Source organism: Vanessa cardui, chromosome 29 (assembly GCF_905220365.1).
Source record: "Vanessa cardui chromosome 29, ilVanCard2.1, whole genome shotgun sequence".
In the NCBI taxonomy this organism is placed as follows: domain Eukaryota; kingdom Metazoa; phylum Arthropoda; class Insecta; order Lepidoptera; family Nymphalidae; genus Vanessa; species Vanessa cardui.
Window position 1 is genome coordinate 1,673,298 of NC_061151.1, and position 17,623 is coordinate 1,690,920.

The 17,623-nt window shown below is 37.9% G+C and overlaps 1 protein-coding gene across 1 annotated transcript in view; it reads right to left on the minus strand.

Moving 5' to 3' along the window:
- The window catches only part of LOC124541847 (tau-tubulin kinase homolog Asator), a 98,973-nt gene that overhangs the window by 29,726 nt on the left and 51,624 nt on the right, over window positions 1–17,623 (minus strand). Inside the window, exons 3-7 of the mRNA XM_047119756.1 lie at window positions 5,459–5,526; window positions 4,183–4,265; window positions 3,736–3,797; window positions 2,031–2,169; window positions 676–826 (exon numbers count right to left, since the gene is read on the minus strand). Coding sequence (XP_046975712.1) covers window positions 676–826; window positions 2,031–2,169; window positions 3,736–3,797; window positions 4,183–4,265; window positions 5,459–5,526 — 503 coding nt within the window. The remainder of the gene's footprint in view (window positions 1–675; window positions 827–2,030; window positions 2,170–3,735; window positions 3,798–4,182; window positions 4,266–5,458; window positions 5,527–17,623) is intronic.

Consider the following 17,623-nt stretch of genomic DNA (forward strand, 5'->3'; position numbering starts at 1 on the left):
TTTGTTGTTGTTTTTTAGATTAAGTTAGTCAGTAGTTATAATTAGTTCATGTTTTTTATTTTTGTTGTTTTTCTTTTCTAAACCAGATAAGCTGGAAACCAGGTGGTAAGTGGTCACCATGACCAAATAAATCATCTTTTATTCTTGAGATGTTATCTCTCTACTGTCTGTAGATATACTTACTGATCCTTCAAATTGGAACTCAGCAAGATTGAGTTAATATTTGGCAGTAAAGTATCTATTCTGGTGGTACAGTACGACACAACTTAGATGTCGCATCGGCAAAATTCGTAAAACCGATCACATCCGAATTAAGTAAGCTCCCAAATTATCAATATTCATTTCTCATGTGAATATGATCTTTACACAAACGTAATAACTTGTAATATCACATGACCTAATATATTCGTCAACCGTCAAATCCTTTGACACCTCGATTTACACGCACTCGCTGTCTCGGGTTGAACTGACGCGAGAATCTATAGCGACGAATAGCGTCGAATGGCGCGATAGGGAGCTATTTGTATTGGTTGTAATGGGTTCAAAAAAATCGGCAGTAATGGGTTTTATTATCATTCTATTGCATTTTCCAAAGCTACATCTTATTTGTGTCCTACTATATCTGACCTGGTGATACCTACATAGACTTGCAAAGCCAAAAACAAAACGAATTACCTTGCAACTTTTTCAAGACAGCGACTTCCATCTTCAGGACCTGCTTTGGTTGTCTAGCCGATTCCACCTTCAGCGCGACCTGTTCCTGGGTCACGAGGTCGAGACCCTCGTAGATCTCCCCGAAACCACCCCCACCTATCTTCTTCACTACCTGATAAACGTAAAACCTCTTTTTAATAACACGCATATTTTTTTATATAAAATTTTAGATTTTTTTTTATAAAACTGAGACCCGAGATGGCCCAGTGGTTAGAACGCGTGCATCTTAACCGATTATTGCGGGTTCAAAACCAGGCAAGCACCGCTGACTCATGTGCTTAATTTGTTTTTATAATTTATCTCGTGCTCGACGGTGAAGGAAAACATTATGAGGACCTGCATGTGACAAATATCATAGAAATTCTGCCACATGTGTATTCCACCAACCCGCATTGGAACAGCGTGGTGGAATATGTTCCAAAACCTTCTCCTCGAACGGAGAAAAGGCCTTTAGCCCAGCAGTGGGAATTTACAGGCTATTGTTGTTATACCTGATAATAAGTTACCAAAACAGCCATTATACACAGCGATAATGAATTGCCAACCATGCCAATCAACAGATTTATACGTCTTGTCCAATCTCGAGAGGACAAAAGCCAAATAAATATCACAAGCGGACCGTGGCTTCGCACGGATGCAATACTGATACTAAATATACCACAGAATTTATTCAATACGACATTACTTTAGTAACTTCTGAAATGACGGATCCTTTCTATATTGTCCATGTATTATATACAAAAACCTTCCTCTCGAATCACTCCATTTAAACAACCGCATCAAAATCTAGCAAACGTTGGGACAGACAGCGGTAAGCGACTAACTTTAATTGGAATATTGTAATACTCTATTGTGGAAAAGGTAATTACCAGTTTTATGAATTGCCTACATATAAGGACATCCTGAGAGCTGAGATGGCCCAGTGGTTAGAACATGCATCTTAACCGATGATTGCGGGTTCAAACCTAGGCAATCACCACTATATATGTGTGCTTAATTTGTGTTTATAATTCATCTCGTGCTCGGCAGTGAAGAAAAACATCGTGAGGAAACCTGCATGTCACTCATCTAGAACGACATCGTCACAATTGCAAAAGTCTCTAAAATGACTTTTAATTCCAAACGATCTTTGTAATTGTGACGATGTCGTTCTGGATGAGTGATGTGTCTAATTCAATCGTATCATATGTTCCAAACCATCTCCTTAATGGAAGAGGCCTTATTCTAGCAGTGGGAAATTTACTGGCTGTTACTTTACTCTTAAGGACATATTTTGTCTTAGACACTAGGTTTGCATATTAGTGCTCCGGTCTCACCTTCCATCTCTCCTTGACGACGTGACCTGGCTGCAGCAGATCCTCGGTCGCCATCGTGATGTGGTGCGCGCGACGCGAGGTGTCGCAGCGAGACGCGTCACGCGAACGATTCTTACCGAAGTTTGGTAGTGTACGAGATCTGAAAGGCGAACGATTGAACGACAATCTTCAAGATCAATATAATACCCACTCTCTTTAAATTTAAAACTAGTAGTCGCTCGTATATGATCGCGTTTTTGGGTAGTTGTGACAGGCAAAAAAGTAGCCAATGTCCTTTGTTGGAGTTCAAGTTTGATTCATACCAAATTTCATCAAATTCGGGTCAACGGTTTGGTCGTGAAATGGCAACAGACAGACATAATTATTTTCACATTTATAGTACAAATATAATTATGTGAATGGTGTGCTCTCATGCCCGCAATATGCGAGGTTTTTTACGAATAAAATTGGCTACGTAAGCCACATGCGATCACATCAACGTCAAAACCGAAGTTAAAGACAGTCGCCGTGACCGAAATCGGCCGGGATCATCATCACTAATATATATAGGTAGACTGACTGGCATATTGGCCTGTTGGTTGGTCATCATGCTCTACATCGTCTACTTTGGGAACTAAGATGTTATATCTCTTATGTCTGCTGTGACACTGGCTTACTCACCCTTCAAACCGATAACCAATAATACTAAATATTACTAAGTGGTCCTAGAATATGAGATGATAGGGTGATACCTAACTGTATAAAGTGAGAGAGTGAGAGTTTTATGCTACCAACAAATGGTAGACTACAGCCACATGGTACGTTAATGTAAGGATTCCTATGGGTGTAGATGATGGGAGCCTTGGACTTTGCCCACAATGACCATTTGTACCAATACTACTACTACAAATTCAACTAACATGACTGTATTTTAAAGCATTGAAAAAGAGTAACCACAGAATTTCTGGCCGGTTCTTCTCGGCAGAATCTACTTTCCGAAACTATGATAGCTTCACGTAATATAGCTTGTTAAGTGACTCAAAAATGCTTGTAAAAACCTACTTGAATAAAGTACATTTTCATTTGATTCGAAAAAATATCTACATACTGCGTGATATTTATTTATTGTGTCTATAACCGTATGCTCGAACACCCCTATTCCCCCACTCAATATACAACACAAGCAGGTATAGGTACGATGACCTACTAATGTCTTTGACCTATGGAAATGTTATATACAGGTTGATATTGTGTATTTTTGCAAAGAAAAAGTTAGCATTGGTGACCTGGATTTTGGAACTCATAATTCTGGTGTAGCCAAGAGTTGGATAGGGTTTGCATTACGTGTAGACTCCTCTACTATGGATATGAAAACTAATCTTATATTGTGTGGAATACAAATGATGAAGTAACTCTATGTTTAAAAATATGTCTGACTGTAAGTAGGGCTTTGAGTAAGCAAGGTCTGGGTAGGTACCACCCACTCATCAGATATTCTAACGCCAAACAACAGTACTTGGTATTGTTGTGTTCCGGTTTGAAGGGTGAGTCAGTGTAACTACAGGCACAAGGGACATAACATCTTAGTTCCCAAGATTGGTGGCGCATTGGCGATAAAAGTTATGGTTAATGTTTCTTACAGCGCCATTGTCTATAGGCGGTGGTGACCACTTACCATCGGGTGGTCCATCGTCCGCCAACTAATAGTATATATAATAAAAAATACCTTAATAATGGATTCGGTTGAACTCTCCGAACGTTGGCGGCTTCGACCTGCCGCTCTTCTCTCTGAAAACATAATAAAAAGTTATGTTATATCAATCTATGTATCTGTGCCCCCCCCCCCCAACTTTCATCCAATGTAAATACTATATCTACATTGAAATTAAAACGTGTATAGATCATACGAATCAACACATAAATGAGATAACTTTATACTAGTCAATTTTAGACAAAAAACGAATTCGTGCCCATAAAAAAATAGATTCCATAGATTTTCACAATTACTTATTATATTTCAAATTTGATTTGGATCAAATGATAAGTATTCCCTTTCAAATAAAAAAGAAAAAACATCCAAAACGATTCAAAAATGGCGGAGCTCTGAATCAGCAAAGGAATTACGACCGATTTGAGTTCCTTTTAAATTTATTTGATGCCCAATTCAATTTACCTGGGGTTCATGTCTCCGGGAGCGGGCCGCGGGCGCCGAACCCGAGCCCTGCGAATCTGTGTCCGCTGATGATGATGACGAATCTACAATTAATTCAAATAAAGAAATAAGTCTTCATTCAAAAAAGCAGCTACAATAGCTGTCTGCGCGAATCTTATTACAGTAACGTTTTGTGTGTATTTGCGAAATCGGAAACGAGGTGTTATTAGTTTACCTTTTCTTCTCGTGTCTGGACAATGATCGTCACCGTTTATTTCGAAGATATGGCATTGAGCATATGCATAATATTATGTTAAAGCAAGTTTGGGTAACAACAACAACAGCCTGTAAATTTCCCACCACTGGGCTAAGGCTTCTTCTCCTTTTAAAGGAGAAGGTTCGGAACACATTGCACCACGCTGTTCTAATGCGAGTTGGTGGAATACACATGTGGCAGAATTTCTATGAAATTAGACTCATGCAGGTTACCTCACGATGTTTTCCTTAACCGCCGAGCACGAGATGAATTATAAATATAATTTAAGCACACGAATATTCAGTTGTTTGCTGGGGTTTGGACCCGCGATCATCGGTAAAGATGCCCCGGTTCTAGCAACTGGGCCATCTCGACTCTTAGTATTGTGTATGTTTTGGCTATACTCTATTAAGAATATCTTGAAACTATGAATTTTTGAGTCGATAATCAAAAAGATTCCGTTTATTGAACGGACAAGCAACACCAAATTTTCCGGTTTTTAATTTGTATTTATAATATTGCTATCTCCCTCTTGTATTCGGTGTAGGAGAAGGTCTATCCAACAGTCTACATTAAGGAAGGTACTAAGCTATCTTCTTAAAAACTGAGGGTCATTTAGAGATAGTTTCCATTTGCCTTTTTTTTCAAATAGGCTCCATAAATGATCACTTTACATTATCTTTGTAGAAATGATAAAGTCAAACGTAATAATTGCTGGACATTAAGACATTTTGGAATTATTTTAAATTAACAAGATTTGGACAGAAAAATCTTCGTTAAGAGAAAGCATGACTTGGACGAATAACATTTTATATATCGACGAATACAGTTAATTGCAAACATCCAAGCAAAATACGATTAGGAGAACAATAGATACCAAAAAATTTGTTACATAATCTTCAGGTAGTTAGGTATAATTTTGATTAAACTACGAAAGCACTTAAGACATTTCGGAATGGAGCTTGCATAATGCATTAATAATGCTAGTAGAACACTCTGGACGTAATAAGCGAAGTGCAGGGTCAAACTGAAGTAGGTTACCTGATTGGTTTCGATGCTGGACCTCCCCCTTGAACGACGGCTCCCTTCCACAGCCTGGTTCCTGTTCCCTGAAAAGATAACAATTCATTAAGGTATTCATCTTCCAAATCAAATAGGTGGCATGGTCCACCATAATTAAAAAATAAAATAAAAGATGCAAGCACCAGTCTAGTGGATAAACGTGATTGCCAACTATATGGGTAACACCTTATTGCCCTTAGGCCTGTTTACACTGATCCACTTAACCTTACTACACGAAGAGCGTACATGTTTCTTAGTCATTAACAAATTTACTTGATAGTAGAGTTGTGCCTAACGTTACGTTCACAGCCTATAAATATCCCACAGTTGGGCTAACTCCTCCTCTCTCTTCGAGGAGAAGGTTTAGAACACATTCCAACACGCTGATCCAATACAGGTTGATTGAATACACATGTGGCAGAATTTCCATGAAATTAGACACTCGAATTATTCCTTACGATATTTTCCTTTACCGCTCGAGATGAATTATAAACACAAATTAAGCACATGAATATCAGCGGTGCTTGCTTTTGATTGAACCCGCAGTCATTGGTTAAGATTCACGCGTTAAAACGATGGCTTGTAATTGTTATTATAGGACTGCCTTAATTAATATATAGAGAAAGCTAGAAGAAAGGCTGTCATACATATATATATGTATGTATGAATGGTCTCATACAGATAATCGAAATAGCAAAGCCAGCGACGCCACGATCATAACTAGTTATTTATAAAGTGAATCTGAATATTGTCTTTCTTACTATTCAGAGGGACAAAAGAGGGTTTTGCATATTCATTTCGCGAGAGGTCAAACATAATTAGAGGTCGTGGAATCTTCATAGAGATATCTTTTAACCGACTTCAATTAGAACGCAATAGGTATGGCATAAAACTCGGTTCTACTCAGGTCAGGGTATTTTCTTTTCCGAATCTGTGGTGGCGTTTTATTTAAAGTAAAGTAAAGTAACAGCCTGGTAAATTTCCCACCGCTGGGCTAAGGCCTCCTCTCACATTACGGAGAGGGTTTGAAACATATTCCACCACGCTGTTCCAATGCGAGATGAATTATAAACACAAATTAAGCACATATGTATAGTGGTGCTTGCCGGAGTTTGAACCTGAAATCATCGGTTAAGAGGTACGCGTTCTAACCACTGGGCCATCTCAGCTCATTGTGTTTTATTTGACTATCAATAAGTATAACACTAAACTATATTAAATAATTCTATTTGATTTGAATATCGACTGCGATAACTCTTTATGTATAATGTATAATATCGTATCAGAATAACTGGTTCGTTAGTTTTATATCCAAGTTATAATTCTACAGATTTTAATGTCCTGCCTTCAACAACATAGAAACTTGAATTGTTCTTAAGGATCTCTAAAAGTGCTTGTGTGTTGATACTACCCACTTGTCAGATATTCTATCGCCACACAAAAATACTTAGTATTTTTGTGTTCTGGTTTGTAAGTTGAGTGAGCCAGTGTAACAGGTACAGCGTCTTGGTTCTAAAAGTTTCATGGTTGGTTGATCGGTGCATCGGCTATGTAATTAATGGTTAACATAGCTTTCAGCACTTACGTCCACGAGTGGTAGGGATCACTTCTTTCAGTAGCCGCCTGAAGGTAGAAATTCTAATACTCTATCTAGCCTCTGAAAACACGTAAGCTGTGCATGGGCCTAAGGCATCTCCGGTCGTGACAGGTTGACTAAGAATGATCCTCATTTTTCAGATTTCAATATTTGTAAATCCTCTATTTATTTACTTTGATTACAATGATCAGTTTAGTACATTATAAGTACATTCTTGGGTATAACGATAGGAAAATGTGTGATGTCAGCTTTAATTAATGTTCAGTAATATTCCCCGTGACTCACGACCACATAATCTAGTCTATACTTATTAAATCGTTTGTAGTGATTGACTATCAAACGCACAGTCAAAACTTTTGAGTTAAAAAACTGCGTTTTGGATCGTAGATTTATATTATGAAGTCAGCATCTGTTGCCAAAAGATTTTTGGACATTTCGAAGGAAATTTCAAGAACATTTAAAGCGAAATAGGCAGGGGACATTAATTTGAGCTTAACGGGTTAATAATAACACAGTAGTTTGTTCATTTCCCACTGTTGGGTTAAGACTCCAGACCTATCTTTTGTGAGGTTCGCAGTTTAATCTAACAAAATCGTTGCTACAGTTTATTGGATATATGTAAGTTATGTGTATAATTGGATTTTTCTTATGTGAATAACCATATTCGTGACAAAAATCGTATTTCTCTGATACCGGAAAGAAAGACAAACAAACACACATGTTCACTTTTATAATATTGGTTTAAGCTGGCGAAGTATCAAGCCTAAAAGAGCAATATCTGATGAGCCTTGAAATACTGTAATTGCGTTTTTATTGCATTGTGACGAAAATGTTTGATGCCTTTCCAATTCACGCTGAGGGCAGCCATTGTAGAGATTTCGTTTAAGAATCCCACATAAACTAGTACCCATATTTTTATACCTATTTGCCAATTCAAATCGAAGAAGGAATGAAGATAAAAAAACCAAAGATTTACGTATTCCAAGCGATTTGCTTATAGCTCAGCTATGTTGTACACTAATAACAGTTATTTATTAATATATCTTTATATATAACGTAACATACTGTTAACTACTTATAACCTCTTTAATTTTTCAAAAGTTACAATTACAATTTTGACGATCACAGCGCAATATTTTCGCAAATCCATAATATACATCATAGATTTTAAACTCATTATTTTTGTAATTGTTGCTGTAACTTATGGTTTCCACATGAATAAAGATGATTTGTACATTTTGTGATTCTAATATTTGTTAACATAGCGAAGGCAATTATATTGTTACTATTGGAAGGAATAAATCAATAATGTTCGCGTTCGAATATGCTAATAACATCGATCTAATCAAACTGTTCCTGCGTACCCATTTGCGTGATGCTCATCATTCGTGACATTTTACTTAAACAGCATTGAATGTTCGGTGTCATGTACAGTCGGGGTAAGAAAAGGTTCGTCACCTTAAGATCTATTTTCATGTGCTCAGTACGAGCGATAATCTGCTTTACCGATCGAGAATGACATATTGCGTCGCAATGATTCGATGTTTAGATTCAAAAGGTACTAAGAGTTTAAGACTTGATAAAGGGATGAATTTGAAAACTGACGAAGGTTTTCTTACTCTGACTATACAAAATGACCAAACATTTTACGCATTTCCAGTTTATCCATCAAAGGAGCTACTTAAGGAATGCTTTTTATCCATGCCAATTTAAGGAGTAAAGATGAACACATTATATATAATTAAATATTTAATGCGATCTGCTAAGCTTATCTATTTTATTTACTGCAAACAATCCTTAGATTAATTCATCTTTTTCTATACATTCAGTTAAATCTACCTCCCCAATTCTGGTAACTATTCCATCGACCTGAAAATCACCGTTTTTTTCAGAATAGACTATTCCAGACTAATGTTATACAATCTGAAAGATGTTTGTTTAGGTTGTACTAATCCTCTGATTGGAGTAGGTGATTATGCAAATAGAAGCTATACTTGAGGAAGTAATTGATTTAGACAAATTCTTAAAACAAGTACGTATTCCGGCTCGTCGAATTTACTTAAAGAGCCCTTACGCATAATCATAAACAAAAGGCAAAACCTTCCTAAATGTTCCTTATCATTAATGAAATATGTTCTTTTTTGTCAACTACTACGGACTTGAGGACTATCCGAGTTTTCTAGCCTAGTGGAAACAAGGACAGCGTTGCAAACAGTATGGTGATTTCCTCTCCCAAAATGTTTTTGAATCAATCTGGGCTGCTTCAGCGATATCCTAGACTTTGACCTTAATCGGAAAGATGAACAGGTTTGTGAATCCCCTACGCCGTGAATTATGACGGGTCTGCCACAGCCTGATATTTTGTAGTCAAGTAGGCTTTTATAAACATGTTACAATCATCAATCAATCATTACAGAATTTAATTGAATTAACCAGTCCTGTGGGCAAATCAACGAAAATTCTTGTCTTGTCTTCTTTTTTAAATGAATAGAGACTAGACATTCAATCAGTATAATGAAATCTTTATAAAACGTATTTGAGATTCAGTTCCTTCGTAGCGATGACTTTGTCTTTATTGCGATCAATGTCGACCTCAAAATATTCTACTAATGACACGTAAAACAGATTTAACACGTACTAGATTAATCGGTTTCAAATCAATCTTAAGGGACGTAACATGTTAGTTCCCAAGGTTGGCAACGCATTGACGATGTAAGGAATAGTTAATATTTCTTACAGCTTCATTGTCTATGGGTGATGGTGTCCACTTACGATCAGGTGGCCCGTATGCTCACCCGCCAACCTATACCTTAAAAAAAATTCTTCAACCCTTGCCAGAAGTCTAATATGAACCTTTGAAGGAAGTAGCTTTGTTATGGTATAGGCGGACATGAAAACGAATGGCGGTGTATAATAACAACTGCCCATAATGATTGGAGGCTAATAAAAGTACCCAATTCTTACATCATCAATATCAATGAATTGTCTGTTACACTGGCTTACGCCGCCTTCAAACCTGACAACTACTACTATACTAAGTTTTTGTTGATTGAGGACATAATTCTTAATGCGGAAGTGGTTTCTACCCTGAGGGCTTGCACAACGCCCTATCTATAAAAAGTTACGAAAATTGAACTAGTTTATTCTTCAGAAAATTCGGAGAATCAAACCCTAGGAAAAAACACATTTATAAAAAAAAACATTGGACAACATTACATTACTCTGATGTCAATGTAAGTAGCTAAAGTACTTGTGTTATGGATAAGAAGTAACGATGAAAGCCGGCATACACAATACTCGAACACAGAGGTCGTCTTATGTATCGTTGTATATACTTTAGGGTAGGGTACACAACAATGCATTTCAAGAATCCTCTTTAATTTTCTGCATCACATCTACGGTTGGAGCTCTTCAAACTGATACCATAACCGATTTTCTATGTGCAGATATCGTCCTGTAATCACTGGGACCACAAACGACATACGCTATTAATATATAAGATGCAAGTATTGCTTTTTGGTGAGAAGGTGGGTAGGTAACCCAAGTGAGTTTCCTCAACTTAGCACTAAGTAAAAGTTCAAACGTAAATGTACATATTAGGTGAAAATATGCTACCGCATTTTTAAAACACTACTTTAGATAATGTTACTTCACCTAAGACATATATTCCATAAATGGTTAAAATGCCTATTCTAAATAGAGCTGTGTAACCTTATACGTGGCATATAATTATAAAAAAATATCACAGAAAACCACAATAATGCGTTGTTTCTAGATTATTTTCATGTTTATCTTAACGATCAGTTTCGTATCCGCAAGGGTGCAGTTTATTATTAAATGATATGATACTGATGTCTCTTCGTGGTAAGTTGATGAAAACTTAATGAGACTAACTAACTACACATGGTATATAATAGTGCACAAGTGTGTGTGAGTAAACACATGACCCATCAACAGCAACATATATGTATAGCCTGTACATTTCCCACTGATGGGCTAAGGCCCCCTCTTCCATTAAGGAGAGGGTTTGGAACATATTCCACCAGGCTGTTCCGATGCGGGTTGGTGGAATGCACATGTGGCAGAATTTCAACAAAATTAGACACATGCAGGTTTCCTCACGATGTTTTCCTTCACTGCCGAGCTCGAGATGAATTATAAACACAAATTAAGCACATATATGTATATATAGTGGTGCTTGCCTGGGTTTGAACTCACAATCATCGCTAAAGATGCACGCGTTCTCACCACTGGGCCATCTCAACACATGTGCATTCTCTATTCCACCCTCTTATAATACAATGGGACAGCACATCATATACGATATAGGCACGGCACCAACAGCTTTAAGTGGTTTTCTAGGCACTGGTCCACATTTCCAACTTCTAGACTACTACCAAGAATTCTCGGTATCTTCCACCTTGATATAGTTACTGGGCAAACGAGGAAGTCGGAGAAGCATCATACATAGAATAAAGAAGTAACCCTGACCTCACTAGACTTGGGAATGAAATTAAACGGTTTTTTTTTGTTTAAGAAAGAGGCAGATCGTTTTATTTCTAAGATGTGCTGCCATGAATAAAATTATTAATCGGTTATAGTCCTTTTTTGTAATAGGCGTGGAAAACGAGCAGCAGACTCACTCAATGGAAAGTGACTACAATCGCCTATGGCCATCTGCCACCCCAGGGCAATTACTCACATTGCCAGCCAAACAATAACAAAACACAAGAAGTTTGTAATTTATGGGAGTTGCTAACTCTATGCAGTTGAGTATCTTTTTGAACTTAGTATAAGTAGATAATTCACAGGCTCTTACTTCTTGCTTTAATGATTCTTTAGGTATATATAATATATTCCATCACCGTCGAAGACGCAATAAATTATCAAGACCATAAAATTTTGGGTTTGAACCCGCAATCTTCAGTTTAGATTCACGATCCAACCTCTAGGCCATATTAGTTTCACTTGACCTATATTGGGTCTCTCTCTATGTCAAATGATGTTATACATTAATAGTCTTCTAAGAGCCCTTAAGACTTGGACTACATATGATATCTTCATGGAAAGATGTTCTTTACCTTTTCTATTTTCTAGTTTATCTAGTGGTGCATTGGAATTATGGTTTTATTTAAACTAGACAGACAGTCTGGCAAACTGTTGAGTGATTTTAACAATTCATTACATCGTTAATACGATACCAAACTTAGGAACTTATATCTTGTTCTTTGAACATTACGTTTTTTATATATTACACAACCACGCGCTATAGTTGCCTGTGTTTTTTGCCTTGTTTTAGTTAGGTGTGGCGGTTTAAAAAAATCTTATTTGCTAACATCAATTTACCTGTAGTTACACTAACTCACGCTTACATCGAAACAACGATGCCCAGCATGACAGCTTGGCTGTAGAATATGGAGTCAGTGAGTGGTACAAAACGAGGCTTATAAAAGTCCTTAGTTCACGGAAATCGAATTGGGTCATTGTTCCAAGATCTAGGTCTTATTACAAAAAAAAGAACCGGTTCTATATTCGAATTTAAATATTTCTTCGATTCGATGTTTGGAAGTAAGCAGGAATAAACCTACCTGTCTAATTTCATCGAAATCCAGCCACATGTGCATTCCACCAACCCGCATTGGAACAGCGTGTGGAATATGTCCCAAACCCTCTCCTTAATGGAAGAGGAGGCCTTAGCCCATCAGTGGGAAATTTAAAGGCTGTTATTTTACTCTTATCCAACGCTTGTCAAGTATAAAAACAAAATGCTTACTTTGGTAAAAGCACACTCAAGCATATGGTCAGACTAAAAGCCAAATCCATGGATATATATCCAGTATCAAAACCTATTTGTCTTGAGTAACGTTCCGGTTGCACGCAGAAGGCACTAACTGTATCTTTAGGTCTTGCAGTCTGTTGGATTTGGGATTTTAAATTTTTAATAAGTGGATCCCAGGTGTTAGAAAGTCTCCAACCATCTTCTCTATTGAAGTTCGGATGTTTTTGAATTTCAATAGCCTCGCGTATCATTCTAGGAATGAATCTGTGTTCTCTAGCGAGGATCTGTGGTTTATCAAATCGGATAAAATGGTTAGGTTTATCCAGAGCATGTTCACAGACTGCAGACTTTGAAGAACGCCTATTCTTGACATCTCCTATATGTTCCTTGACCCTGGTACCGATGCTTCTCTTTGTTTGGCCTATGTAAGATAAACCACACTCACATTCGAGTTTATATACTCCTGCAGTTTGTAAAGGGATATTACTCTTGATAGGTCTCAAGAACTGGCTCACTTTCTTATGAGGCTTGTAAACGGTTTTAATCGAAGCTCGCTTCAAGATGTTGCCAATCCTGTCTGTAACTCCTTTCACATATGGTAGAAATGCAGGTTGTCGCTCAACTGTGGGTGGCTTGGTACGGCTTCTGCGATGCTGGCGAGGCACGGGCAGCTTGTTCTGGTGGAGTGCAAGCTTGACCTGACGTAGCTCGTCCTCTAGGTGTTCAGCATCGCAGAGATGGTGGGCTCTCTGAAACAAAGATTTGCCAACGGTAGCTAACTGACTAGGGTGGTGGTGCGAGTCACCATTGAGGTATTTGTTGGTGTGTGTGGGTTTCCTATAAACTGTGTGACTTAATGTATTATCAGGATTCTTGATAATAAGGATATCAAGGAAAGCTAAAGAATTATTTGCCTCTAATTCCATAGTAAATTGAATGTTTTTATTTATAGAATTAAGATGTACTAAAAATGCAGATGTCAGATCACTAGGTAATATTGTGAAAGTGTCATCTACGTACCGTTTATAAAACCTAGGTGTTATTGGTCCGGAGCGAAGAGCCCTCTCCTCCAGGTCTTCCATGAATAAATCGGCGACCACGGGGGATACTGGAGAACCCATGGCTACCCCGTCAACTTGTACATAGAATTCATCATTCCACAATAAATAACCTGATGTGAGGCAGTGATGTAACAGCTCTGCATATTCAATAGGCATGTTGTGTGTCTGTAGCTTCCTCTTAACAATTTCGATGCAGTCTTGTATGGGTAAGCATGTAAACAATGACTGGACATCAAAACTAACCATTTTCTCGTTGTTGGTTAATTTAAGGTCTTTGATTTCACCAACAAACTGGTAAGAATCCTTGACATACGCCGCAGTGTGTCCTCGGAGGGGTGATAATATCCTTGCTATGTGTTGAGCCAATCTATATGTTGGTGTATCGATTTGGCTTACAATAGGACGCAGCGGAGCACCAGTTTTATGGATCTTAGGTAACCCATACAGTTTTGGCGGCTTTGCACATGTAGGCACGAGTGATTTTTTGTCCAGATTTAATTTCTCTTGATGTTTAGATATTAACGCGGATGTCTTTTTAAGAATATTATTTGTAGGATCTTTATTTACTTTTTTATAAGTTTTAACATCTGATAGAATCGCGGAAATTTTCTGGTTATAATCACACGTATCCATCACAACGGTCGCGTTTCCCTTATCTGCTCGGAGGACTGTAATGTCTTTATTGTTGCGTAGGTTCTTCAGAGCAATAGTTTCATCACGAGTAAGGTTTCTTTTCGGTGGCCGGCTTCGACGTAAAACACTCGAGATGTCCTGTCGAATAGCTTCCGAGTCTTCCTTTGTGATGTTATTTTTGAAAAGACACTCCTCCACATTGCAAATAATGTCTTCAAACGGTATTTTGGATGGAGCCGGTGCAAAATTTAAGCCTTTATTTAATACCGCAACAGTCGATTCATCTAAACTTTGTTTTGACAGATTGACAAGTGACGTACGCGCAGGTTTTTGAATTTCCCCGGTGTTGCCATTATTGAAGTTGTTATAATTTGATTTTACCCCGCTGAGTTTTTCGAACTTTTCTATTTGTTTTAATTTTAAGTTATTATATTTTGTAGCGGCTCGTTTATTGGTAAAATCGTTGCATTTTTGCCAATCTGTTTTTGATAATCGCGACTCGAGTTCTTTACTTAGGTTGTCAATTTGATCCGTTAACCGTCGCGCGTCAAATCGATGTTCTCGGATGAGTTGTAATAATAATTTCTTACTTGCCTGATTGAGTATTTTATCACCATGCCTTATGTCCTTCTTAGGTGCGATCCTTACACAAACCGGAATAAGATTATGGTCACGGCATCTTTTCAGGAAGTTCATGGACGTTACGAATCGGGCATGTTTGACTTTTAGGTACTCCAACCGGCGAATTTGATTTGATGTTTCCAGTCCGTACTGGTTCACATAATGTTGTCTTAAATTTTCGCGATTATTACACATTTAAATAAAACTAATTATAACGGATGAATCGCGTATATTAATTATTTTTAAACATCCCGACGTTTCGAGCACTTTGCAGTGTTCGTGGTCACGGGTAGACTAAGATGACATTTGTCTATTTGAAGAACAAAGGAAATATTATTAACAACTACCGCCAACGATTTCTCAATTGATGTCTTGAGTAACGTTCCGGTTGCACGCAGAAGGCACTAACTGTATCTTTAGGTCTTGCAGTCTGTTGGATTTGGGATTTTAAATTTTTAATAAGTGGATCCCAGGTGTTAGAAAGTCTCCAACCATCTTCTCTATTGAAGTTCGGATGTTTTTGAATTTCAATAGCCTCGCGTATCATTCTAGGAATGAATCTGTGTTCTCTAGCGAGGATCTGTGGTTTATCAAATCGGATAAAATGGTTAGGTTTATCCAGAGCATGTTCACAGACTGCAGACTTTGAAGAACGCCTATTCTTGACATCTCCTATATGTTCCTTGACCCTGGTACCGATGCTTCTCTTTGTTTGGCCTATGTAAGATAAACCACACTCACATTCGAGTTTATATACTCCTGCAGTTTGTAAAGGGATATTACTCTTGATAGGTCTCAAGAACTGGCTCACTTTCTTATGAGGCTTGTAAACGGTTTTAATCGAAGCTCGCTTCAAGATGTTGCCAATCCTGTCTGTAACTCCTTTCACATATGGTAGAAATGCAGGTTGTCGCTCAACTGTGGGTGGCTTGGTACGGCTTCTGCGATGCTGGCGAGGCACGGGCAGCTTGTTCTGGTGGAGTGCAAGCTTGACCTGACGTAGCTCGTCCTCTAGGTGTTCAGCATCGCAGAGATGGTGGGCTCTCTGAAACAAAGATTTGCCAACGGTAGCTAACTGACTAGGGTGGTGGTGCGAGTCACCATTGAGGTATTTGTTGGTGTGTGTGGGTTTCCTATAAACTGTGTGACTTAATGTATTATCAGGATTCTTGATAATAAGGATATCAAGGAAAGCTAAAGAATTATTTGCCTCTAATTCCATAGTAAATTGAATGTTTTTATTTATAGAATTAAGATGTACTAAAAATGCAGATGTCAGATCACTAGGTAATATTGTGAAAGTGTCATCTACGTACCGTTTATAAAACCTAGGTGTTATTGGTCCGGAGCGAAGAGCCCTCTCCTCCAGGTCTTCCATGAATAAATCGGCGACCACGGGGGATACTGGAGAACCCATGGCTACCCCGTCAACTTGTACATAGAATTCATCATTCCACAATAAATAACCTGATGTGAGGCAGTGATGTAACAGCTCTGCATATTCAATAGGCATGTTGTGTGTCTGTAGCTTCCTCTTAACAATTTCGATGCAGTCTTGTATGGGTAAGCATGTAAACAATGACTGGACATCAAAACTAACCATTTTCTCGTTGTTGGTTAATTTAAGGTCTTTGATTTCACCAACAAACTGGTAAGAATCCTTGACATACGCCGCAGTGTGTCCTCGGAGGGGTGATAATATCCTTGCTATGTGTTGAGCCAATCTATATGTTGGTGTATCGATTTGGCTTACAATAGGACGCAGCGGAGCACCAGTTTTATGGATCTTAGGTAACCCATACAGTTTTGGCGGCTTTGCACATGTAGGCACGAGTGATTTTTTGTCCAGATTTAATTTCTCTTGATGTTTAGATATTAACGCGGATGTCTTTTTAAGAATATTATTTGTAGGATCTTTATTTACTTTTTTATAAGTTTTAACATCTGATAGAATCGCGGAAATTTTCTGGTTATAATCACACGTATCCATCACAACGGTCGCGTTTCCCTTATCTGCTCGGAGGACTGTAATGTCTTTATTGTTGCGTAGGTTCTTCAGAGCAATAGTTTCATCACGAGTAAGGTTTCTTTTCGGTGGCCGGCTTCGACGTAAAACACTCGAGATGTCCTGTCGAATAGCTTCCGAGTCTTCCTTTGTGATGTTATTTTTGAAAAGACACTCCTCCACATTGCAAATAATGTCTTCAAACGGTATTTTGGATGGAGCCGGTGCAAAATTTAAGCCTTTATTTAATACCGCAACAGTCGATTCATCTAAACTTTGTTTTGACAGATTGACAAGTGACGTACGCGCAGGTTTTTGAATTTCCCCGGTGTTGCCATTATTGAAGTTGTTATAATTTGATTTTACCCCGCTGAGTTTTTCGAACTTTTCTATTTGTTTTAATTTTAAGTTATTATATTTTGTAGCGGCTCGTTTATTGGTAAAATCG